The sequence below is a fragment of the Lycium barbarum genome, chromosome 11 (assembly GCF_019175385.1).
Source record: "Lycium barbarum isolate Lr01 chromosome 11, ASM1917538v2, whole genome shotgun sequence".
In the NCBI taxonomy this organism is placed as follows: Eukaryota; Viridiplantae; Streptophyta; class Magnoliopsida; order Solanales; family Solanaceae; genus Lycium; species Lycium barbarum.
Genome location: NC_083347.1, coordinates 67,571,663 through 67,599,240, shown reverse-complemented (window position 1 = coordinate 67,599,240; position 27,578 = coordinate 67,571,663). Strand labels below are relative to the sequence as shown.

Sequence of the window (27,578 nt, the reverse complement as noted above, 5' to 3'; positions counted from 1 at the left end):
AACCTTGAAGAACCGCTAGAAGCAGCCTCCTTCTTCACAAGCTCGGGTTTACAGGGTCCGGGTCTTGTCAAATCTTCACTAATATGATAGAAAATATTGGGAGAGAATATATTAGGGTTTTTCTATTTTGGGAATGGAGTAAAATGAGAAATAAGGTCGTGGCTCCTATATTTATACTTGGAAGCCAAAAAGCTACAGCGGTCCTATTCGACGAGTGGGTCGACGGCCCGTCGACGTGTCGACGGTCGGTCGACTTACTCCGTCGACCTGCGCCTGCAGATGCAAGGCTGCGGGACCCTGTCGACATTGCACATCGACGGTCTGTCGACCATGTCGATGACCCGTCGACGATGACTGGTGTCTGCAGATTTTTCTGATTCAGTTTAGATCGCGTCGATTCGATTCGTTCAACTTCTAACTCTATAAATCGCCAGGAATATCTGCTGGTACCTTTGTACACGGGGTAAGGCACTTTCTATCTCCAAAACTCAGATACGAGTCTCAATTCCAAGGGCATAATCGACTAGGAAACCATTGGTTCCACTACTACGAAAGCGAGGGGTGTAACATTTATGGCCTGTATAGATATCGACATGGACTCCATATAAGTAATGCCGCCATATTTTTAGGGCGTGAATCACCGCTGCTAATTCCATATCATGGGTTGGATAATTATGCTCATGTTTCCGCAACTATCGAGAGGCATAAACGATCACCTTACCATTTTGCATCAGTACACACCCCAAACCTATGCGTGACGCATCACAGTATACAGCATAACCCTCGGTGCCTTCAGGGAGGGTAAGAACCGGAGCGGATGTCAACTTGTCCTTCAATTTTTGGAAACTCCGCTCGCACGCTTCTGACCATTGAAACTTGGCCCCTTTCTTAGTTAATTTTGTAAGGGGAGCTACTATAGAAGAAAATCCCTCTATAAATCTTCGATAATATCCAGCATGACCTAAGAAACTTCGAATTTTCGAAGCGGTTGTTGGTCGGGGCCAATTCTTAACGGCTTCGATCTTTCGATCATCAACTTTAACACCCTCATCAGACACAATATGGCCTAGAAAAGCAACTGAAGTTATCCAAAATTCACATTTGGAAAATGTGGCATACGGTCTTTGATCTCGCAATGTTTGCTCTTGCAGAGGTGATCAGCATGTTCCGTCTCCGAGCGAGAATATACCAAGATATCTTCAATGAATACAATAACAAAAACATCTATGAAGGGCCGGAATACTATGTTCATTAGCACCATAAATTCCACAGGAGCATTTGTCAATCCGAAAGACATAATCAAGAATTTAAAATGCCCATATCTCGTTCGGAAGGTTGTCTTTGGAATGTCTTCCCCTTTTACACGTAGTTGATGATACCCTGGCCTTAAGTCAATCTTCGAGAAGCATTTAGCACCCTGTAGTTGGTCGAACAAATCATCAATTCTAAGGAATGGATATTTGTTCTTGATAGTCACCTTATTCAATTGCCGGTAGTCAATACACATTCTTAATGAGCCATCCTTCTTGTATACAAATAATACCGGTGCTCCCCAGGGAGAAGTATTGGGCCTAGTGAAGCCCTTGTCTAATAAGTCCTGCAATTGCACCTTCAATTCTCGCAATTCGGCAGGGGACATACGATAAGGAGGAATGGAGATGGGTTGAGTGCCCAGATACACATCAATCGCAAATTCAATTTCCCTTTCGGGAGGGAGTCATCGGGGAATACATCCTGAAATTCATTTACTACAGGAACGGATTTCAAGGTTTGCGGTTCGGCTTCAGTGCTCCTAACTCGAACCAAATGATAAATATAACCTTTGGAAATCATTTTCAACGCCTTAAGGTAGGAAATAAATCTACCCTTTGGAGCTGGACTACTGCCCTTCCATTTAAGAACTGTTTCCCTCGGAAATTGAAATTTCACAGTTTTGGACAAACATTTCACATTGATATAGCAAGAGGCTAGCCAATCCATACCCATAATAGCGTCAAATTCTACCATTTCTAACTCCACCAAATCGGAAAAAGTTTCACGGCCACATATCGTAACCACACACTTATGATAAATTCGTCTCGCAATAACAGGTTCCCCGACCGGAGTAGAAACTAAGAAAGGCTTGGACAAAGATTCCGGCGTAATGCCAAACTTATCAGCAATATAAGGAGTGATATAGGATAGTGTGGAACCCAGAGCAATTAAAGCATAGACATCATAAGAACAGATGGATCAAATACCTGTCACAACATCCGGGGACGACTCAAGATCCTGCCGCCCTGTAAGTGCATAAATACGATTCTTGTTGCTGCCTGCCCCAGATGTCTGGCCTCTTCCCCTACATCTACCTGTTGGCGCTGAAGTAGATCCTTGCCAAAGAGGGGGAATAGAAAATGAACAACCTGCGATCGAACCTGTCGGCTGTGCTGGACAACCTCCACCGCGAGTCAGACAGTCTCGTATAACATGACCCGGCTGCCCACAAGAATAACACACCCCATACCCTGGTGGCACTGGCCAAAGTGGCCCTTACTGCACTGATCACAACGAGGCAGCGGGCGCCTTGCCTGGCTAGATTCTCCCTTATAAAAAGGGGCTGGCGCCCTCGAACTCTGACCCAGTACAGAATAAGTAGGTCAATCATAACACTGTCTCTTGAACTGGGAAGGTGCCCTAACTACTGAAGGAGCTGATCTTCTATAAGAATAGGGCCTATAACCTTCCTGATAAGAACCTGAATAACCTGCGGATCTAGCCCGCTTATAACGGCCCCCTATTCGGGTCTTACTCAGTTCACTGTTGACGTTCAAGGTCCTCCAAATTCTGAGCATATGCCCGGATACGAGCAATATCCATGCCACCTTGTAATGAAGCCATCATACAATTCTTAATCAAGTGAGGCCCAAGTCCAGTCACGAAACGGTGTACCCTATCTTCCATTTCAACTACTATTGTCGGAGCATTTCTAGCCAAGGAGTTAAACTTCAAACTATATTCCCGAACGCTGATATTGTTCTGGCGAAGCAATAGAAACTCATTAGCCCTAGCCCGGTGAACTTCAGCGGGAAGATAATGATCTAAAAAGGCCCTGGTTCATTCGGACCATACTGCTGAAGGTGCATTCTGCCCCCTCGACTATTTCCAGGACTCATACCATACTGCGGCCATATCCCACAGTCTATAAGAAGCTAGGTCCACTGATTCTATATCAGAAGCATGCATTACCCTCAAAGCGCAGCCCATTCAATCCATAAAATTCTGAGGATCGTCCTTTGGGTTTGTCCCCGTGAAAATCGGAGGGTCCAAAGTAAGGAAGTCATGCACACGGGAACTAACAGCTCTGTCCGAAAGGCTAGCCTACCGCTGAGTCTGATTAGCTACTAATCTAGTCAAAAACTGGACTGCATCTCGCAAGTCCTGATCTGGGACAGCAGGGGGAGAAACTGGAGGCTGAGGAGCTAGAGGGCCTGGGGCTCTATCATGCTCTACAGCAACCGATAGAGTAGAGGTAGCATGCGAGGGGGTAGCGCTCTGAGCCTCGGCATGCCCTAACTCGGCTGGGGATACTAGGCTCGGGCCTTCCCCCGCAGCGTTCCACATTTTGCTGGCCTTTTTTTTTTTTTGAGGCATCGCTGAAATTTAAACAGGAAAATATTATATAATGTCATCCTTACATAGCTCTGTCTCACGATCTAGATCATGAAGAAAAGTGTCTTCCTAAATGCCTTGTAGCTTCCTGGCTATAGATATGGTGCACGACATACCGATAACCAGGACTCTACTGGACATGACTCATAGATATCCCTAGGACTGAACTGCTCTGATACCAATTTGTCACACCCCCAACGAGGAGTATGACGGGCTCTGACGCATAGGTCGGGAACCGCCTGACTTAACGATTACCTTGAATACCATATACTACAACTTAGCTTACACTTGCACGCAGAAAAGGCCCAACATATAAATATCTAATAATCCAATATATATGTACATATGCGAACCGACAAGATCGCTATAACATCACGAGTATCATGAAGTCAGCAAGGCTTACAAGAAAATATCACAACCTAGGCAAGGTCGGCAAGGCCATACAAAGCATCTACATAAGCCACTATGTCTATGAGCCTCTAAGAATGTACATACAAACATATATTACATTAACTTAAAAGTACCAAAAGATAGCAAGTCCGGAGTAGTGGCACTTGCTGACATTGCTGAAGCTGGAAGTCCTACTGCGGTTGCTCTCCAATAACTCTGTCAGAGCCTGCAGCACGAAATGCAGCGTCCCATGCAATGCGACGTCAGTACGAGTAAAAGTACTGAGTATGTAATGCTGGTAGCAATAACATAAGTAGGACAGAAATATAAAGAGAGTAGAGGTAACTTGTCATCTGAGAACGTACAATATGTAATGCATGAATCTTAAAAATCATATGTAAGTAAGCGCGCACCCACACACACACACACACACACACACACATATATATACACACACACACATACACACACACATATATATATATATATACACATGTGTATATATATATGTGTAAGTGTTAGTGTTAGTGTTGCGGAACGTACAACCCGATCCATAAATATTAGTGTTGTGGAACGTACAACCCGATCCATATATGATAGTGCCGAGGAACGTACGGCCCGATCCATAAATATCATATGTTAGTGCCGAGGAACGTACGACCCTATCCATAAATATATTATGTTACATATACATAATGTAAATAGCATGCACGAGAGCCCAATAAAAGCCACTACTCAGTCGGAGTGACATAAGGTCGGTGACCTCTAAATAAATTATGAAATTCGTATCGAATTCAAAGAAATAACTTAATGATGATAAACATGATAATATACCAAGAATCAATCAAATAACTAAGAAACTAAGATTTGAGCTACGTGACATAGGAATGGAGTGATTTTGTTATGGAACATTCATGTTTATGCTCTAGTTGGATTCGTGCCAAGGAAAGAGAGAAACGAACACCTTACATACCTTATTCGTCAAGCCACCACTTAAAGGATCCCTTACTCCGATGCTTGCCCTTCACCCAAACCTATATATTGAGAAATATACCTTTAATCATACTTCTATCATATTCCTACATCAATTTAGATGCGTTAAACATCGAAGGATAATTCGGGTTACAAAAATTTGTGCAGCATTTCTCCTATGTTATCTACTTCCTCCAAATACCAAAACAACTCCCAACAATACCAACAACATCAACAACAATATCATTAATATTCTACAATATAAATATGCATAATTTCATCCAAAACTTTCTTCAAACTTCAATCTATAAGCCAGCAACACCAACACAATAATTATAACTCTTATTCTCGTAATTATTCCTAAATCAACGTTAATAAAGAGATATGCATACCTTATCTTTACTAGAGTAGCAAGATCTTCAATATTTACTTTGAATCCAAGTCAACTCCAACGCTAAACAAAACTATAATCGCGACTACACGTTATTCGGACCTCGATTAATACTCCGTCACTTGAAATTACTCAAAATCCTCACTTTTATGTTATATATAAGCTCTCATATGGTTTCTGTCTAGAATATTTGGGGAAATTATTATGGACAAATATAGGGGTTTAAAACCCTTATATAGTGGATTAGAGTCGGTGGGTCACCAACTCTAAAATCCTTATGCGTTTTCGCACTGCCCTAGGGCGCGTTCGCACAGGGTTACCCGGTGCTACTCTGCGCGTTCGTGCAGGTTTAGGCCCTGCACTGGAAGTTCGTCTTAAAATGCTCGTAATTCTCTATTCCGATGTCGAGTATGGCATAAAATATGAAGTAGGTCGTGCAACCTAACACTATGCTTACTACCTGTCTTATTTGCGATCACATGTTCTCTTCACTCTTAAATACTCTTTTAAAAGTGTAATGAGTTAATTATTGGGTCGTTGTTCCGTTGCTTGATTTCTTATTGTGATGCATGTCACATTCATGCTTATTATGGTATCTCATGTACATTGAGGATACTTCTGAAAGGTCTGAGGGGAAATGATTCTGGATGGAATGATGCTGATAATATGAGCCAGACTTGCTAGTTAACAGGTAATGTGAGTGGGCTGAGTATTGTGATTTGGATCCTACGGGCTAAGTATTGTGATTGGAAGCCGGAAATGGCTTGGAACCTGATGGGAAATTCCGAGTTGGTATATGGACCTCGCAAGTCCCCCATGGGTCACGATTCATAGAATTTGAACGTGTGTGTACCGGGATATGGAAAAGGCCTTGAATTGCATACATATGCATATCATTACTTTCTATTGGTTTGCTTGTTGTATGAGTTATTGATTTGATGTTTGGACAGTCTTATATGTCGTTTGGATACTTGATGGATTTGAGGATTTAGATGTTTCACCTAGACTTGTAACAGAAAGTTCTTGTATGAATTTATGATTTTTATTACTATGGACAAATAGTGGTTAAATGTGGAAGTAGTATTCATAGACCAGCCCTCGTCTCTGTTTCCGTTACGGTCGGTCGACGATGCTGCTGAGTACTGGTTGTTTTTGTACACACGCTACGCTTGTTGCACCCTTTTTGTGTGCAGATTCTATTCCTGGCACGAGTAGATCTCGAGACACTGCCGGCCATTGAGGAGACCATCCAGACAGTTTGGGGTGAGCCATTAGTGTGATTCATGGCACCGGATCTTCTTCAACTATCCTTACTTTCTGTCCTTCTGATTCTAGACAGTTTATGTATTTCGGTATGTATTCCCATACTTGTACTCTATCTTAGTCCGTTCTTGCCTAGTGACACCAGATTTTCGGGGTTGTAACACTTTATTATGTTTTCTATGACTATCAACTTATTAAGACTTTAAACTGACTTGTATGATTTCTTTCCGCATTTAATTTCCTTATAAACTGTCCTAACGAGTTGTGGATGGCTTACTAACTTGGTGAGAGTTAGTGCCTTCACGGCTTTTTAAATTGGATCGTGACATACTTGCTATGAGCACAACACACAAAAGATCTTTTGGCTACGCGTCTATTCATCATGGTATATTAGTCAAGCGTATTGAAGCAACTAAAATTGTAAATTACAAAAGAAGAGTACATGTTTTTGGCGTACGTTGGATGTTCCTTCTTGGAATCCGTATAGGAGATACTTGAAGAACCTTTATGCTACACATACCAATATAGGAAAACAAAATACACGGAGTAGCAAGTATTCCCCCACTTCTATAACTAGACTAGCACGCTTGAACTGCAATGAATGGCCTTTTGTTTCGCGATCGGCAGCTAAGCAAACAGCCACGTTTCAGAAACAGCAAAACCACTTTTTCTGTGTCAAGTATATTGAAAAATGATGATCACCAACTATTCAATAATTCAAGTAGAGTACTTAAGTTTGAGTGCCCGTAAGAAAAGGGAATAGGAGATTTATGGATAGTCATCTAACAATAGTTTATTTGCTCCAAAGTCATTTATTTAGGGGGAAATTCCATCCCTTTTAATATTCAAAATTGAACAACTTTAATATTTATTAAACTTTTGACCTTTTTCCTCAAAAAATTTAAATATGTGAAGTACATTTATTTCATCTTGGAGTTCTGTTAATGGCAATGATTAATGCGAGATAATTTGCTAACAACAATGATATAAATAGAGCAAAAATTTAAAAGAGGAAAAACTTGAGCAATTTCAAATAATGCATGGACAAATTTGGCCATTTTCCTAAAAATTAATTATCGAATACCAACTCAACTATGTCATAAAATAAAAGAAGCATGGAAATTTCTATTTTGAAACTCAAGTAGACTGCCACAAGTATTCCATGTTAGTATATTCGCATCAGCAACTCAACTTGCTGAATTTCCATGTAATACCACTTTCAAACAAAAAAAATTAACTCATTTTCTGACCCAACCTAATATTTGTGGTCTTTCACCATGTGGCACATGAGTCTGTTTACCCCGGATTCAGATAATCAATTAAATTTGTAAGTGGGTATAGGATATGTGCTTGGATCTTGATGTGTGTTTGATAGAGAAAATATATATGTGAGAGCTCTTTAGTGAAACGGCTATTGATGATAATTTGCTATGAATGTAAACGTTTATGAACAATGTGAAACACTAGATGGAAGAAACACAATAATAATAGCGACAGGCGGCCTTGGCCGAATCAAATATTGAGAGAGAGATTGTATATATGAATTCTTCTACTATAAATGTTCTTGGGAAGTAAAAGAAGCCAACCCCCTCAAAGGAGGAGGATATGCCGTATTTATAGTGTCACCTCCATGGGTCTCATACAATGGGCAAACGGCCATGAATGCTCGGGTCATCGGGCTTGGATGCTCGGGTCACCGGGCTTGGATTCTCGGGTCACCGGGCTTGGCCATTTCGACAACGTCGAAGGCAGACCTGTCGGTGCCCTTGCCCGGCACCGGCCCAAGCATTACCCCAGTCAAGGGCGAATAGTATCCCACACATTCTCATTCCTTCCTCTGGTTCCCCGTTCCACCGGTTCGCCTCATATCCGGTTTCTACCGTATACAGATAGCCCCCACACTTCCCGGATCTCCGATCTGTCGGAGTAACGGGGAGTGGTTAAACTCCCAAACCGGTGGTTCTGTCAGCCCGGCGTTATCTTCGTATTTTGGCGGGAACGGTTGCGTAACGCATCCCCTTTTATCGGCCACGTGTCTCGCCCCTGGTGGTCCACTTCTGTCAATCGCCTTTTTCACGTCGTTTCGAGTCGCTTCGTATTAATGATGGGGATACGTGGCGCCATCTGATTGGTCATCCTCGGTAACCGTTCCTCTCCCATGCCTATATAAGGCCCTTTACCCCTTCATTTTACCATTTTCACGCTCTGCATCCTCTCCAACTCCACTTCATTTCTTCGTTTTTTCCACTTGCACCACACACAATCAACTCCATATTTGGTCTCCCTATTGATTCATTGCTTCATATTGTGTGCGAAAGAACCAACTTTGACACCACTGTTGTCGAATATTCATTGCTCGAGCGTCGCCGTTTTATACTTTGCCTCTTCTCAAACCATCAGTTCCTTTGTTCTTCTTAAATTCCTCTCTTCGACCTTCTTTCTTTCATATTCCCAAGATGTCCGAATCCACTTCCTATGATGCTCCACTGGTAGCGTCCCCGGGAGCCGAGCCTGCGTCCCCGGCTAAATTCGAGCCCACGGCTTCGGATATCATACCGGCTAAATTTAATTTCAACAAAGACCTTGAGGTCGAAAAGCCTTCCTCCGTTTCAGACAGGGGGTTCGATGTGAGGCGGTATCCCTCGTCTATCACCGAGGAGAAGCTCGACATAGTCCGGGCCGATTGCGGGTGGGACACCCATCCAGTTCGGATTTTAGCCCCCGGACCAGATGAATCCGTTACCGACCATTTTGAAGGGTTTCTGTATGTTTACACGTACCCCTTCACCCTTAAACTCGACCCTCCGGTGGATCCGGTCATTCTCGACATGTGCCGCACTTACGGCGTCACGCTGGCTCAGATCGGCCCAAATGTTTGGAGGGTCGTAGCGTGTCTCCGGTTGTTGGCCAACAACGCCGGGAAGGAATTCACACTTAGCCATCTGATATGCCTATACTCCCCGAGGCTGTTCCGGGACGGCGTAATGAAACTGGCCAAGCGCAGCCGGAATCCATTCTTCTCGAAAATGGATGAAGACAGAGACCGGGGATGGTTGGAGAGATACGTCCGGGTGAAGACCGAAGACATAATTCCAGCCGAGCATATGCCTTTCCCGGAGAAATGGAATAACAAGCGTAAGTCCGAAGCCCAAAACAATTGCCTTAGTATTGCTTCATCAAATTTTGATTCTGCTTCCACACTGTTTCTTTCTTACATTTTCCAGCCAATGGGTATGTTCCTCCGGTCATCCGGAATCTGAATGACTGGGTCACTGTGCTCCTCGCCCAGCATCCCCATGACGACCGGACATGGGCTCACCTGTCTCGTGGCCGATGGATCGCCCAAAATCACGGTAGCCTTCTATTTTTATTCTGCTGCATTCTCCTTTACTTGTTCGGTCCTTTGATGTGTGCTAACATCTTGTTTTTTTAGGTTTACCTAAGGGCTCGGTAGCCCCCAGATCGAAGTCGGGGACTGCCCCTCCAGCACCGGCGTCCGAATTTGACACAACAGGTTCCTCCCGTGTCCTCACCGATGCCGCAAAAAGAAAACGGCCCGCCGAAAAGGGGCAGACGCCAAAAAGGAAGAAAGCAAGGGGTGTTGCTCGTCCTTCGAGGGAAGAGACAGAGCCCGACATCATCATTCGGAGAGTCGGCTCCGTTCCCTCCGTGGCTCCAATACCGGAGGAGGCGGTTTCCGTTCCGCCCCTTCCTTCCATCGGCGAAGGTCTCTTGGTTCCCACTCCACATTCAGGTGCGGAAGAAATACTTTCACCAGCTCCTCTTCGGTCGATTGACTTTGTCGACATTTCAGGTGAAACTTCTTCGAAAGACACTCCCCTACAAAGGAAAAGGTCCGGGGAAGCGGCTGTTGTTGAAGCCGATAAAAGGACCGCCCCCGTACCGGAGAGCGGAGCCCCCACAAGCACCCGTCCGTCTCTCGAGCACCCCCCCTGCTACCGGCGAAGCAGCGGGCTTTGGTCATCTCCCTATTCCTCAGGCCACGAGGCCGGCCAGCCGGATCCCCGAATCAGGGGCCAGGGACAGCTTGGTAAATATCTTCCCGGCCCCGAGCGTGGAGCCAAGGAGAACCAGATCGGCCGTAGTCACCGTACCCGAGGACTGCAGCTTTCTATCACGTCCGGTGGGCGTAGCGAGCTATTTGCAGCCCCTTATCTCAGACTTGGACAAGCGCAAAATGACCGGGCTCACTTGGCAGTGCCTCATTAACGAGGGTATGCATGCAAGCAACCGGGTAAGCTCTTCCGTCATCTTTGTACAGTTTATCTGTGGATTTTATCCTTACTTCGCCTAAGCCTTCTGACTTGTTTCACCTATAGAGTGTGGTGCTGGTTAATGAAGCTTTCATCCGTGCCCAACATGAGATAGATGATCTCCGAGGCCAACTGGATGCCCAAGGTCGAGAAACGGAGAAATACCAGCATCTTCTTCAGGAGAAGGAGGAAGAGTTGAACCGGGCGGCTGTGCTGGCCAACCTCCGTCCTGAGCTCGATGCGGCTAAGGACGAGAACCGTCGCTTGAAGAGTGAACTGGCCGCTATGACCGATTATAACCGGAGCCTTGAGGCTGAAAAGATCGGCCTTAGCCGGGATAAAGCCTAGTTTCCCTCGAGGCTAGATGAGCTCGAGACCACGGTTTCCCGACTCCCGGGGGAGCTGGACTCAGTGAAGGCTGATGCAACGGGCCTGGCCGAGAGGAACTGGCAGCTCGAGTTCGAGGCCGCTTTGTCCAACGAGCGTAGGAGGGTGTTCGAAGAGAAAGTCGAGGAGCGATCTCGGATATGCCAAGGCCTAAGAACCGAGCTCGAGGAGGCGGTTATCGCCAACGACGCCCTTAAGGCTGAGCTGGAGGCAGCCACTGGTAGGATAAATGTCCTTGAGGAGGACCGGGCCGATCTGGAAGCGAAACTGGCCAAGGCTGAGGCCGACTTGGAGGAAACATGGAGAAGTGTTGAGGCGGCTGAGGCTCACACTGCTGTTGTTGCCGAGTATGAGAAGTGGAAGTCTCGGCGGATCACCCTCGAGCAAGCCCAGCATGGTCTATCTGATCTTCTGGCCCTGATACTCGAGGCTAAGAGGATGGAGGAAGAAGCCAATCGTGCCCTCGGGTCCGAGTCAGACGACTCCGAGCGAACCGAGTCCGAGCACTCATCCACCTCTAGCCATGCCGGATAGCATAGGGCTTGTGCCTTGCTTTCTGGTTTTTGTTTTTTGCCTTTGTAGGACTTTGTTTTTTCTTTTGATGTAAGAGACATCCGTTGTATAAATGAAAAGTGCATCTTTCTTGCTTCTTCGTTTGAATGTTTGTTTACTGCTTTTGTTATAGTTGTTTGTCTGTTCTAGGACAAGTCGACTCGTAGTCGTTAATTCATCGTGCCCGTAGGTCTTATCCGATATTTTGGGGCAGTGGCTTATCAAATTTTGGCTTGGATCATTGTGATCTCGTTGCCTTTGTCGAATTTTGACCAAGGTACCCGGCGTAGGGTATGCGAATGAGGCAGTATCAAGATACGATGGTTATCAACTGGGTATATTTAACAGAAAGTTGTTATCCCAACTTTTGATAACTTTGTGTTTGCAAAATGTTTCTACATACGAGAATTTTAACTCTTTCTTCCTTAGCCGTAGTAAATGAAAAATGGGACACGATTCATTATGATCGTTTTGTCCTTACATCGGAGGCTATGGCCGGTGGCCGGGCCTTAGTTTTGCCGTAGCAAATGTTGAATGGGACACGATTCATTATGATCGTTTGGTCCTTACATCGGAGGCTATGGCCGGTGGCCGGGCCTTAGTTTTGCCGTGGAAAATGTTGAGCTACTCCGTCTATTTCAATCGGTGTCATCTTCGGTGTGGCATAGTACTCCCCTAGCACTTATCCGATCTCCGAGGTCGGGTGAGTGCTATTACGTCACCAATCGGAGGATGCGACACCGGATATCCGGGTACTTGCCCTTCATATCCGTTGAGTAACACGCTGTACTCGTTGCCTCATTAAAAACCTTGTCGGAAAACCCATTTTAGGACAAAACCGTACTAAGGAAAAGAGTGCAACACGTGTTTTCAGGTCTAGATTCTAATTTTGTCCCGCTCTTGCCTTCCTGCAAAAGATAAAAGTTAATAAGAGAATACGGGGAGACCATACCTTAGCAGTAGTATCTCTTTAGATGGGCCACGTTCCAGTTATTACGCAGACGCTGCCCGTCCATGGACTCCAATTGGTACGATCCTTTGCCCGTTATACTGGTTACCTTGTACGGACGTTCCCAGTTCGGACCCAGCTTTCCCTCGTTGAGGTTCTTGGTGTGCAAGGTAACTTTTCGCAGCACTAAATCCCCGACCTGGAAATGCCGAAAGTTGGCTCTTCGATTGTAGTATCTTTCCATCCTCTGTTTTTGGGCCCTATGCGGACCGACGCGCTTTCGCGTAGTTCATCTGTGAGGTCGAGCTTCACGGCCATGGCCTCCTCGTTTGACTCCTCGGTAGTATACCTGAAACGGAGGGTCGGCTCACCGACTTCTACGGGGATAAGGGCTTCGGCTCCGTAAACCAATGAGAACGTGGTTTCCCCTGTGCTCGATTTGGACGTGGTCCTGTAAGCCCACAACACCTCTGGTAATATCTCCCTCCAATGGTGTTTCGATGCTTCAAGTCTCTTTCTCAGATTTTGGATTATCGTTTTGTTCGTGGATTCTGTCTGTCCGTTTGCACATGGGTGATACGGGGTTGACACGATTTTCTTGATCTTCAATCCTTCGAGGAAATCGTTGACCTTGCTGCCCATGAACTGATGACCATTATCACAAGTTATCTCGGAGGGGATGCCGAAGCGGCAGATGATGTTATCCCATATGAAGTCGATGACTTCCTTTTCTCGTATCTTTTCGAAGGCCTGTGCTTCAACCCACATAGAAAAATAGTCAGTCATAAACAAAATGAAACGAGCCTTACCTGGTGCCTAAGGCAACGGGCCCACAATATCCATTCCCCACTTTATGAAAGGCCAAGGCGAGATCACCGAATGTAGCAACTCCCCAGGCTGATGAATCATCGGAGCATGCTTCTTTCACCCGTCACATTTTCGGACGAAACTTTTCGCATCCTCGTCTATCCGGTTCCAGTAATAACCGACCCTGATAATTTTTTGAACTAGGGCTTCTGCACCGGAGTGATTGCTGCAGGTTCCCTCGTGTACCTCTCTCATTACGTATTCCGTTTCACTGGGGCCCAAGCACTTAGCCAGGGGACCGAGTAAAGAGCTTCGATACAGTTGGCCGTCCACCAAGCAAAAACGGGCAGCCTTGGTTCGTAGTGATCGTGACTCCTTTGGGTCATTTGGGAGTTTACCGTCAAGCAAGTAGTCTATGTACTTATTGTGCCAATCCCAGGTTAAGCCCATTGTGTATATTTCGGCGTGCCCGGTTTCTATGGCCGTGTTTGATAAGTGCATCGTTGCCCCGAGGTTGATTTCCTCCCCCTCGACCGATGATCCCAGATTTGCTAATGCGTCAGCTTCGCTGTTCTGCTCCCTCGGTATGTGCTGTATGGTCCATTCCTTAAATTGATGAAGTACCACTTGGGTTTTTTCGAGGTACCTCTGCATCCGCTCGTCCTTTACCTCGAACACGCCGTTCACCTGGTTCGCGACCAAAAGCGAGTCGCACTTTGCCTCGATTATTTAGGCTCCCACGCTTCGAGCCAATTCCAAACTTGCAATCATAGCCTCATACTCGGCTTCATTGTTAGTCAATCTAGCAGTTCTAACGGACTGTCGAATGACATCCCCGGCCGGGGTCCTAAGGACAATCCCTTGTCGGAACCTCTAAGGTTCGAGGCCCTGTCCGTGTGTAGAGACCAAATGCCCGTGGTCTTTCCCGAGGTCAGCAAAAGTTCCGTTTCGACCTCGGGGACCATGGCCAGGGTAAATTCTGCCACAAAATTGGCCAAGATTTGGGATTTGATGGCCGTTCGAGGTTTATACTCGATATCGTAACCGCTAATTTCTACAGCCCATTTTGTTAATCTACCTGACAACTCAGGTTTATGCATGATGTTTTTCAAAGGGTGCGTGGTTACTACACGTATGGGGTGGCATTGAAAATAAAGTTTCAGCTTTCTGGAAGCGCTTACCAGTGCTAATGCCAACTTTTCCAAATGGGGATAACGGGTCTCTGCATCCCCCAAAGTTCTACTTACATAATAGATAGGGAATTGCGTACCTGATTCTTCTCGGACCAAAACGCCGCTTACCGCCATTTCGGAGACTGCTAGGTAGAGGAAAAGTGGCTCACCGGTCCTCGGTGTGTGCAGCAATGGGGGGCTAGACAAATACCTCTTCAACTCCCTTAGGGCTTCTTGGCACTCCGGTGTCCAAACGAAGTCGTTCTTCTTTCTGAGCAAAGAGAAGAACCGGTGACTCTTGTCCGAGGATTTCGATATGAACCGAGTCAGCGCCGCTATCCTCCCGGTGAGCTTCTGTACCCCCTTTATGTTGTTCACGACCTCGATATCCTCGATGGTCTTGATCTTGTCCGGGTTGATCTCAATTCCCCGGTTTGACACCATGAAACCCTGAAATTTTCCGGACCTTACCCCGAAAGCACATTTCTCCGGGTTAAGCTTCATGTTGTATCTGCGGAGCACATCGAAGGTTTCCTGCAAATGCTTTAAATGGTCCTCTGTTTCCAGGGACTTAACAACCATATCGTCAACATAAACTTCCATAGTTTTCCCTATTTGTTCTTCGAACATTCCATTAACTAGGCGTTGGTAGGTTGCTCCGGAATTTTTTAATCCGAAAGGCATAACGTTATAACAGTAAGTCCCATAGCGGGTAATGAAGGACATTTTCTCTTGATCCTCCGGATGCATCCGGATTTGGTTATACTCGGAGTAAGCATCGAGAAAACTTAACATTTTATGTCCGGCCGTCGCATTGATCATCCTGTCGATGTGGGGCAATGGAAATGAATCCTTCGGGCATGCCTTGTTTAAATCCTTATAATCGACACACATTCGAAATTTATTACCTTTTTTGGGCACCACCACCACGTTAGCAAGCCAATCCGGGTATTTCACCTCCCGGATGGAACCTATATTTAAAAGCTTTGTTACCTCGTCTTTCACGAAGGCGTGTTTCGGCTCCGCCATGGGCCTTCTTTTTTGCATTACCGGGGGAAATTTCCCGTCCAAGCTGAGTTTGTGTGACGCTATTTCCGGTGATATACCTGTCATATCTATATGCGACCATGCAAAGCAATCGGCGTTAGCTCGAAGAAACTCAATTAATTTACGCCTGAGCTCTGCGGTGAGCCCCGTGCCCAGGTATACCTTTCTGTCTGGTAAGAATTCGAACAAGATGATCTGCTCCAGCTCCTCTATGGTTGATCTGGTTGCATCCGAATCATCCGGCATGACAAAGGATCTGGGTATCCCGAAGTCATCTTCTTCACGCACCGGATCTGGCCCGGTACACTTTGGTTGCTATTGGGGGACCTCCCCTCCGGTTACACCCTTCTTTTCCTGAGCCGGCTCCTTGGGCCGGGGCGCCGCCTCCTCTACTGCGAACATTTCCTTTGCTGCGGGCTGCTCACCTCGGATTCTCTTCACCCCGTCCGGGGTGGACAATTTCAGCAACTGATGCAGTGTTGAGAGAACTGCCCTCATGCTATGTATCCAAGGTCTACCCAATAACGCATTATACTTCATGTCGCCTTCGATCACATAGAACACCGTTTGTTGAATGGTTCCATCCGCGTTCACGGGCAACGAGATCTCTCCCTTCGTAGTTTCGCTAGCCATATTGAACCCACTGAGTACCCGAGCCACCTATACGATCCGATCCAGCAGCCCTAGCTGTTCGACCGCTCTCCATCGGATGATGTTGGCCGAGCTACCTGGGTCAACCAAAATACGTTTAACCTTAGTTTTAAAGATGAGTATAGAAATTACCAGCGCATCATTGTGCGGTTGAATGATGCCTTCCACGTCTTCGTCATCAAAGGAAATAGAGCCCCGGGTTGAATGGTCTCGGATGCGTTTTTCGCGAACAATAGAAACCTTGGTCCGTTTCATTATAGGCCCCCGGGGGACGTCAATACCCCCAACTATCATGTTGATTGTATTCTGGTGCTCAACCGGTTCGACCCTTCGATGAGCTTCCCTTTCCTTGTAGTGATTTTTGGCTCGCTCGCTCAATAGATCTCGGAGATGGCCGTTTTTCAATAACCGGGCTACCTCTTCTCTCAACTGGCAGCAATCCTCAGTTTTGTGACCATGGGTTCCGTGATATTCACACACCACGTTCGGATCCCGTTGTCCCGGATCTGACCTTAGTGGTTTCGGCCATCGCACATCCGGGACGCGGCCGATGGCCGAGACAAGGCCCGAGGTATTGACGTTGAAGTTGTACTCCGAAATCTTCGGTGGACCCTTATTGCTGGCGGAACTTCCGGCATCGCTCCTGAACGAGAGTCCCCGGCTGTTTAACGGGCGCTCGACCCGCTTGCTGCCTCGGCCTGAGAAATGGCTCGGGCTTTCCCTTGACCTTTCCGACCTGAAATTTGATCTCTCCGAGTGGGAGTATGGTCGAAACCTTTCTTTTGATGATTCAGACTTCGTTTCATAACCTTTCTTCGATTTCTCGAAACTTCTATTCACTTTTAACTTTACCGAAGAGAGCTCGAACTGATCATCCTCTACCCGAATCTTCGACTCATACCGATTGTGGACATCAGCCCATGTCACGGCCTCGTATTCCAACAAATTTTCTTTAAATTTGGGTGAGGCAACTGAACTTAGCATGTTAAGAACCTTTGTGAAAGCTTGTGCGGCCCATTCTTCTGGCACCGGGGGGAGTTCTATCTGTTCCCTCTGGAACCGGGTGACGAACTCCCGTAGTAGCTCATCGTTCCTTTGAGTTATTCGGAAGATATCGGCCTTAGGGGCCTGCACCTTTATGGCACCGGCATGTGCCTTTACGAAGGCATCAGCGAGCATTTCGAAAGAAGTGATCGAGTGCTCGGGTAGGTGGTCATACCACGTCAACGCTCCCTTCGACAGAGTTTCCCCAAATTTCTTCAGCAACACCGACTCGATCTCATCTTCCTCCATATCATTTCCCTTTATGGCACAAGTATATGAGGTCACGTACTCGTGCGGGTCCGTGGTGCCGTCATACTTCTGTATATCGGGCATTTTGAACCTCTTCGGGATCAGTTTCGGAGCCGCACTCGGTGGAAAGGGCCTTTGGATGTATCTTTTCGAATTCGGCCCCTTCAGTAAAGGTGGAGCCCCCGGTATCTGGTCCACCTGAGAATTGTATGTCTCGACCCTCTTTTCGGTCGAATCTACCCGTTTTGCCAAAGTTTCGAGCATCTTTAGGACCTCAGTGGAGGAGCCGGCTCCGGAGCCGTCGCTCTCAACCACTCGCGCTTCATTTCTTCCGGTTTCGGCAGTACCCTTTGCCTTTCCTGGCCCCGCTTCACCCTTTCCGCTCTGCATCTGAGCGATTGCCATTCCTTGCTCGGCGATTGCCGCTCTCTGTTCCTGCAACATTTCAAAAATTAAACGTAAGTTAACACCATCGTTTAGTACGTCCAGTTCTCTCCGGCTCCAATCCCGAGACAATGTGGCGGAATTGTGAGTATTTAGAGGATCAGTGGCCGGTAGGGTGGCAATCTCTTGATCCACGGTATTCTGCCGGTGGAGCCCCTCCCTTGAATCGACGGGGTTCGGGTCAGCGGGATTTGGCAATGCCCGTAGTTCGCTTCCTTCATTTTCTGCCACAATCTCGGCGTTATTGACATGACCGGATTGTTCGACGTCAGCCATTTGGTCCGTTTCCGCAGAGATGGGTAGTGATTTTTTTTTCTTTTGGTTTTGATGAATATTGTAGAAATCAAGGACAAAGACCACTATTATCCTAGCCCCACGGTGGGCGCCAAACTGTTTACCCCGGATTCAGATAATCAATTAAATTTATAAGTGAGTATAGGATATGTGCTTGGATCTTGATGTGTGTTTGATAGAGAAAATATATATATGTGAGAGCTCTTTAGTGAAACGGCTATTGATGATAATTTGCTATGAATGTAAACGTTTATGAACAATGTGAAACACTAGATGGAAGAAACACAATAATAATAGCGACAGGCGGCCTTGGCCGAATCAAATATTGAGAGAGAGATTGTATATATGAATTCTTCTACTATAAATGTTCTTGGGAAGTAAAAGGAGCCAACCCCCTCAATGGAGGAGGATATGCCCTATTTATAGTGTCACCTCCATGGGTCTCATACAATGGGAAATAATAAAATAATAATAACAAGGACAGCTCTGCACGGATTTGGTGGGATTAGACTGACGGCGCCGTCTGACACACGCATGGTAGGTAGTTGACTATGGCAGGACGCTACTGGCGCGTGGCCCGCATGCAACGGCCACAAGGACCAACGGCTACTTGGACAAACGACCATGAATACTCGGTTCATCGGGCTTGGATGCTCGGGTCACCGGGCTTGGATGCTCGGGTCACCGGGCTTGGCCATTTCGACAACGTCGAAGGCAGACCTGTCGGTGCCCTTTCCCGGCACCGGCCCAAGCATTACCCCGGTTAAGGGCGAATAGTATCCCACACATTCTCATTCCTTCCTCTGGTTCCCCGTTCCACCGGTTCGCCTCATATCCGGTTTCTACCGTATACAGAGTCTCTCTTTCTTCTTTTTTTTTTTTTTTTTTTTTTTTTTTTTAAGTGGGTCAATACTTTTTTATTTGGTCATTGTGGAAGGTGAGTTGCTGAACTGATAATCTACTACTTCATCCGTCTCAATTTAAATGTCTTAGCTTGAATGGATACAAAGTTTAAGTAATAAAAAGAGTTTTGAATTTTGTGGTTCTAAATTAAAGATATACATGCGCAATGTACTAAATTGTCTTTTGAATCTTGTGGTTTTAAACTTGTCATGTAGGATGTTTGAATTGTCAACTTACTAAATATAGAAAAATACACTCTTTTTGGGGCATACCAAAAAGAAAAAAGTAAGACACTTAAATTGGGGGATGAGGGAGAAAAATATTTTTGAGATTAATTATTTGTGTCCGTTCGTTTAGTTTCTATGAAGGCATTATAATTGAGTTATTTTTTCATTAATAAAATTTTTCTTTTAATTTTAGTACGTAAATTAAAAGTTGAATAACTGTCCGTAAAATTAAATGAAAAAGACACATTATAAGATTTAGTTGGCATTAGAGATATACCATTGGATCTTGGTGATAAGAGTCATTTTGTGGGGATGCAGCTTCAGTCCTTGGTGATGCTGGTGGTGCAGAATTGGCAGAAGTACTGGTGCCATTTTTCTCATCTCTAGCTTTTGCAAATATTACTGTGAATCCGTCAGCTGAGGCTGGATCATTCACATCCCATTCACCGAATTTGGGCAATGGCCGACTTTGCTCTTGCTGCGAATTCGGTTAAAAGAAAGATTAAAGTTTCGTAAATAGTTTTAGTTTAGAGCGTAATTATGAAATATAGCTACAATTTACGTATTTAGGAGACATAGCTATAGTTTTTGTACTAGGCGGAGTTGTACTATCAGTTGTATCAGCGAAAGACAGGGGCAGACCTATGTGCTTTTTCGTGGTGCTCCAGCACCCGTTAAATCCAACGTAGACTAGGTATAGTTATATAAGAAATATATGAAATTTGGGTATAAATGCTAAAAAAGCACCCTGGAAACGAATAAAATAGCTGGGTGTTTTGATTTCCAAGTGGAACCTAAAGGCTCGGGTGGAAGGGGACCTGTGTTCGAACATGTTGGTCAACATTTCATTTTTGGTAATAACAATATTAAATGTAGTTATCTTTTAGTTGCACGCACGACCCTTAAATTCTGGGTCCGCCACTGGCGAAAGAGCAGTATCACGCGGTGGGTATCAGCTATATCAGGTGGGTCTTAGGAGGTTATCAATTGTATCAGCACACATACTGTATCAGCTAAAACAACGCGTAAGAGTTGTATCAGCGCATATTATATCTCCGCATACAGTTAGGCGTGTATATTGTGTATCTGCTACAAAACCTAAAGTGTCGCTACATTTCGTAATCTTCTTGAAACTATAATTATGTATCGTAAATATAATTTAAATATTTGTCACGTCGTGTAATCTTTCTTAAAAGAAACAGGAAGCGATGCAGGTTTTGCAGGTGATGAAAAATGTTCGTAGAAAAATTGGACTAGAATAGGGTTTGTCAACCGACGTGACGGGACGTTGGTCCGGTCACACGTCCTTTATGTCCTGCTCAATACATGTATAACACTTTCTTGAAAGATTAGTTGACTGACTCTGATATAGCAGACATGGAATTTCGTGGATACAATAAGGTTGTTATCGGTTTTTTGGTTGTATCTACAGATGTTCCTATTTATAGAACATAATTTCATCTTTTTAGATTAATAAGTACATATATAAATATTACAATTTACAAACTATCCAACGGAGAATTGAATGTCATTAGCTTCCCAAGCTGCTGAATTCAGCAAACAGTACTATATATCTAGGGAAGGAAATGTGGCATGCACTATTTACTACGGTGGATGCAAACTTAATAGAAATATATGTTTTTAAAGTTATTTCGATATGTATAGTTCGAACTGAAGATAGCGGGTGTGACGAGGAAAGATGAAGCTCAATAGCCTAATGTCAGTTTCTACTACATAAGCTTTAGTTCTATCAATGAATAATTAACATTTACTCCCGATTTCTCAATTTATGTGAAGAAATTCAGAGTACGAAGGTTAAAATACATAATTTTGACTTTGAATTCGGGTATAGATTCTTCAAAAATTTTAAAATAAAATGTACATATTTAAAAGTCGTATTTTAAAACTACATGAAAAGTACTACTATACAAGTTAACATAGCTCAACAGCAACAACAACAACAACCCAGTGAAATCCCATAACGTGGGGTCTGGAGAGGGTAGAGTGTACGCAGACCTTACTCCTACCAAGGTAGGACGGCTGTTTCCGAAAGACCCTCGGCTCAATAAAAAACATAAAAAGAGGTCAGATAAGGCTAAGAGATTCAAAGCGATATGGAAATGAAGTAACGCAAGCGACACAGATGACATAGAATAATCAAAGCACAGGAAATAACAGATAATATCATAAATCAGAGCACAAGAAATTATACTACGATAATGCGACTACTAATAAGACAGGATAATGAGACTATCTACTAGCTTTCTACCCTAATGTGGGTCCTCCAAACCCTCCTATCTAAGGTCATGTCCTCGGTAAGCTGTAACTGCGCCATGTCGTGTCTAATTACCTCTCCCCAATACTTCTTTGGCCTACCCCTACCTCGTCTGAAACCATCCATGGCCAACCTCTCACACCTCCGCACTGGGGCATCTGTGTCTCTCCTCTTCACATGCCCAAACCATCTCAATCTCGCTTCTCACATCTTGTCTTCCATCGAGGCCACTCCCACCTTGTCCCGAATATCCTCATTCCTAATCCTATCACTCCTGATTAACATAGCTCATGATTCAAAATATTTTTAAAAAGTTTGACTGTTTGACTCCTCAAACAGTAACACCTTCACGTAGTATTGGACGGATGTACTAGAAAACTATAGTAATTCTTTTGCTTGAGTCTCTAAGAAAGGTATAGGCATGATCTGCTTTTATTAAAGAAAGAATAGTACACTTGTACTCCCTCTAATAAGGGAAAGGTCCCTTTTTAATAGATGGGATTAGGATGAAAGGTAATATTGAGAGTTAAAGAGAGTGCTGAATACGAAACTACATCCACAATACATTAATGATCATGAGTGTGAATCTATTAAAGCATTTCTTCAAGACAATTATACAAGGTAAGAACATTCAAGTTTGCAAATTCTTTCACTCAAAGAGATATTTCTACAGCTTAATTCACCCAAGCAGAATCAGGTGTTGAGGTTTTGAATGTTGTTGACTTAAACACGTTTATGTTCTCACAACTTCAATTTCTAAAAGAATTCAAGCAAGAACCAAGCAATTGAATATGATCATGACTTGCAAACTGAAAAGAATTGGAAGAGAAAGAAACTTACAGACGTCATAAATGTGTATAGCAGGTCTTGTAATTGAAAATATCAATAGAGAGATACACAGAGAAGATGATACCAAAAAGCGTCTAATTGGAGATCTAGATGGCGATTTCAGTTGAAGGAATAATAAGTACAAAACGAAGTGGTGCATCAATTTGAAAATTAGTTGTCGCTTCCATGACCCCCACCCCACCCCCCTGGGCCCCCACGCAATGTCAGATCACACACGCTAAAAAACGCTATTATGAGTCTTGACAAAAGTGCATAATGCTAATTGTTTTCCGCTTGAATCAATAAGAAAGAATATATTAAGAAGGGATATGTCCAAATAGACCAATCTATTAGGCATAATATCATAACTTTACCATCAGTTAATTTTATGGTTTCACAGGGCGGAGCCAGAACATTTGATAAGGGGGTTCAAGAAAATTAAAAAATAAACACGCGAAGAAATCAAAATAAACACAATTCTCTATTGAAAGTGCAAGTATATTACTACAACTGTACACGACGAGGTTTCATTCCTTGAAATGTTTTTATAATAACATCATTAGAAATCCTATTAAACACATCTTTTTCGACATAAGGCACCAAGCAACCACTAAAATAACTCTCATTCATTCCACTCTGCAAGTCATTCCTGATAAACTTCATTGCCGAAAAAGTTCTTTCAACAGATGCAGTGGCAACTGGCAAAAGCAAGGCAAGTTTCACTAAGCGGAATACAAGAGGATAGTTTGAATGCTTCTTTGTCTGAACTAATCTTTTTGAAAGATCACAAAGTCCTTTTAGATCGGAGAACCTTTCATCAAGATCACGAACATCAATAATGTAACTCGCAAGTTGATTCTCAAGAGCCCCCATACTAAATTCATCAAAGTCATCAGGATAATGTTCAGCCATTCTCATTATTTTCCTGAGATCAAAACTAGAAAATGAGTCAATTGGATTTAAACAAGGAATTCCATGAAGCAAATCAGTCGTTACTTCGTCAAAACGATAAGAAAGCTCTTGAATTTGCCAATTAATAACTTTGCAAAACACTTCAACGTAATAATGGTGTGAGACATTACAACCAGCAAGTTTACGCCGTGATCTCAAAGAGGTAAAGTACGGCTCATCTAAATTAGGTATCAAAATTTGATACTTGATACAAAATTTAGATACTTTATCAATAAGCGAACCCCATTCTTCCTCCCTTAACTTTTGCAACCTTTTCTTTGCTACTTGAACAAGTAGCATGGCATTTGCGATATCTTGCTCCTTTTTCTGTAAGCATTTGTTAAGCTCATCTGTGATTGCTAAAATATCTCTCATCAAATGCAATATGAATGCAACATCAACTGTTTGACATGCTCTGAGAAATCCCATTGCCTTGGCACTTTCATCTGGACAATATGAATCAACAACAATATCATCAAGTACATCAACAATTGAACCAAACATAAGAATAAAGTTACTAAAAGATTTGTAGTAGGATCCCCAACGAGTATCACAAGCTCTAGTAAGACCAAATTCTTGATGCAAGCCTCTACCAGTTTCAAGTTCACCCATATCTAATGCCTCTTGAACTCTTTTCTTTTGAGATTCTCGATATTCATCCATGTGTTTAAAAGAAGCTCCCAACATATTCAAAATATTCGAAACCAATAGTACAAGCTCCCCCACTTCAACACACTTTTTAGAAACCGCAACAAGACTTAGTTGAATTTGATGAGCAAAGCAATGAACAGAATGAGCCGATCTACTTTCTTGCCTAGTCAACATTTTAAGGCCATTGATTCTACCTTGCATATTACTTGCCCCATCATAACATTGTCCACGTACATAAGAAAGACTCAAGGAATGTTGATCAAGTAAATTAACAATTGCTTCTTTTAGAGATGATGCACAAGTATCTTGAACATGAATAATGTCAATAAGTCGCTCCATCACAAATCTCATTCTATCAACATATCGTAAAACAACAGCTATTTGCTCCTTGCGCGACACATCAAAAGATTCATCAACCAACAAGGCAAAGTAATCTGCATTTAATTCTTCTATGATAGCCTTAATTATTTCAATTTTGCATGCAGTCACAATTTCTTTTTGAATCATTGGAGAAGTCATCAGATAATTTTGTGGAGCATGATTCAATACAAATCTTTAATGTTATCACACCTTTCAGAATACCATGAAAGAATTTCAAGAAAATTACCTCTGCTCAATGATGATTTAGATTCATCATGACCTCGAAATGCCAATCCTTGATTCAAAAGAAGCCTTACAACATCAACTGAAGCAGTTAAGCGGAGCCGATACTCATGCTTAAATTGAGAATCTTGCGTCACAAGTGCAGATTGAATAGATTGTTCTTGTCGCACTAGATCTTCACAATTCTTTCTTGCCCGATTATGAATGTTATTTCTGCCACCAACATGTTTTTTTTAAAACTCTTCTTTTTTTGCCAACTCCTAAACCCTATGGTCGAAAATACATCACCTCCTTGATGAATATTATCGTCTGCAAATAGATAGCAATTCAAACAAAAGACTGCATCTTTACTTTCACTATACTCCAACCAATTAGAATATTCACTAAACCACTGAGGATTAAAACGACGCATGTATCTAGAAACTTTTGTTTTAGGATACTCTTTAAGCCGAGGTTGACAAGGACCTCTCCTAAAGTATTCTCTTCGAATGACATCACGATGATTTGGATGAAAGTCCAAGATTTGAGTTCTTTCACCCGGATCATGCTTTGAAGAATTCAAATCAAATTCCTGAGAAGAAAGCAATTGTACTTCTGAGTGGTTGACATTTTCTTCTAGATTAAGTTGATCATGAGAGTTCAAACTTGATTTTGGAACTTTGGTAAAATAATTCTTCACTGACTTTTGAGACTGAATTATAATAAAAAAATTAGTTAGAATTAAAGGCACAATGTCAATCTTAAAAGCCAATAAAACAAAGCCTATTTAAGGACATCTAACTGTGAGAATAAAAACTCAATCTTGTATATAGCAATAGAACAAAAAATAATCAGTAACCTTAAGCATATCCCATTTCAAATGCCTACAGATGATCCTATATTATAAAAAAACTCTATCAAATGTCTCAATAAGCAAGAAAACAACTTAACCACAATCCAGCACACATAAAAAGGAATTGATTACTAAATAAAAATCTACACTTTGATTCTTTTATCAGCTAAATATAAATATCTGGAAGACCAATTTTGCAAACAAACAACATTTAAGAATTAAAACAATCATGGCTTGGGGTTCGTGGATGGAAAATGGGTCAGCTACCCATTTCACAAAATGGGTTGATTAACAACTAACAAGAAACAATAATGGGTTTGTTGTGATTTTGAGTATGGTGAAAAAAAAGAGAGAGAAAAAAAAGAAAAACCTTGGAATTGGAAGCCACGGGCGAAGGCCCAAGAAGATGACAGAGTAGGCGCAGGGGTGGAGAAGATAAACAGGAGCAAAGGACCTTTGAAGTTTGAACAAAAAAGGCAGCTAGCAGCAGCACAATTGAGTTGACAAAGAACAATGTCAACACGTTTTGAAATTAGGGATTCTTTTATCCCAAATGGCTCACGTTTTTCTTTAATAATAATAATAATAAATAAAGTCCAGCACGACGTCATTTCTGTTAATTTTTTTTTTAAAGGGACTGGATGAAAAAAGTTAAAAAGGTGCCGAGAATCGAACCCGCAACCGCGGGCTCAATCATAGGTGCCTCATCCACTAACCTGAAATCTCCATTGTGTTAAGGGGATGCAAAAATAATATTTATACATGAATAAAAAAATTCACCATATATATATAGTGCAATTTTCCGACGAAGGGGGTTCGATTGCCACCCCTTGCACCCCTGTAGTTCCGCCCCTGGTCATTCATACTTTACTGTTTTTAATTAAATTTTCTCGTATCTGAATGATCAGGAGTGGAATCCAACAATACACGTCTACCAATCTATTAGGCATAATATTATAATTTTACTATTCATTCATTTTGTGGTCATTTATGCTTTATCGTTAGCAAATTGTCTTGTATCTACCTTTGACTTTAAAATATCAGTTTAGACTAAGTAAACTTCACTTGTCAAAATACCTCCGGGAAAAATGTCCAAATTTACCTATATAAGAAAAATGTATAAAGATAATGAACTACACATTCACTTCGATTCCCTTGAGTACAAGTCTTGGATTTACCTATGTCTTTGACGCGCCGCCCTACACATTTGTTGCAGTAAAGACAAGACTAAACATGGATTGAAGTCGTAATTATGAAAGTGTTTTGTGGTTATAAGTTCATTGGTCTATTTTCAGAAAAACACACAACCAAATTAAAATAATGACCAAGACGTAAGTATTGGTGGAAGTTTACGATAAAAATCAGATCTCCTTCAGTTCACCTTTCTTTAACGTTTTTTGTTCGATGGTAACAAGTGAGAAATGAATATGCAGAGATTTTTTTTATTTTAAACACTATTATGTATTGTTTTGATATCAGATGTCTTACTTTACTTTCGGAAATATCTCACATTTGGTTCTTATATCTTTATCAGTCCAAATAAAATATATACGAAAAAGGTACGTAAAAAAGAGGTTATGTTGTTAGTGAAAAATAATATTGCAAGCATTGAATTTTGCAATTTTACTCTATAATGACTAGTGTTAGTGCATGCATAAAGTTTGTAAGCTAAAAAAACTGAACATTTCTTTGATAGTTTCATACATCTAAAAACTAATAAGTTCTTTTTAGATAAATTTTGTCGTCAGACAGGATGCCTATTGCTTTTTATTAA

General features: G+C 42.9%; 2 protein-coding genes across 3 annotated transcripts; both read right to left on the bottom strand.

Moving 5' to 3' along the window:
- Window positions 1–3,956: 3,956 nt before the first annotated feature.
- On the bottom strand, window positions 3,957–22,943 carry LOC132617442 (protein NOI4-like). 2 transcript variants are annotated; one of them, XM_060332444.1, is made up of 3 exons: window positions 22,780–22,943; window positions 19,942–20,142; window positions 3,957–4,264 (listed from the first exon to the last, which is right to left on the bottom strand). In XM_060332444.1, exons 1-3 carry the CDS (start codon window positions 22,786–22,788, stop codon window positions 4,163–4,165), a joined length of 312 nt encoding a protein of 103 aa, XP_060188427.1. In that variant the 5' UTR covers window positions 22,789–22,943; the 3' UTR covers window positions 3,957–4,162. The 2 variants fall into 2 exon arrangements, with proteins under 2 accessions (XP_060188427.1, XP_060188428.1); XM_060332445.1 differs by lacking the exon at window positions 3,957–4,264 and adding an exon at window positions 7,029–7,334 and having other exon boundaries at window positions 22,780–22,940.
- Window positions 22,944–23,271: 328 nt separating this feature from the next.
- LOC132619878 (uncharacterized) lies at window positions 23,272–24,888 on the bottom strand. Its single transcript, XM_060334644.1, has one exon. The coding sequence runs from the start codon at window positions 24,886–24,888 to the stop codon at window positions 23,272–23,274; it is 1,617 nt and encodes a 538-aa protein (XP_060190627.1).
- Between the last annotated feature and the right edge of the window lie 2,690 nt (window positions 24,889–27,578).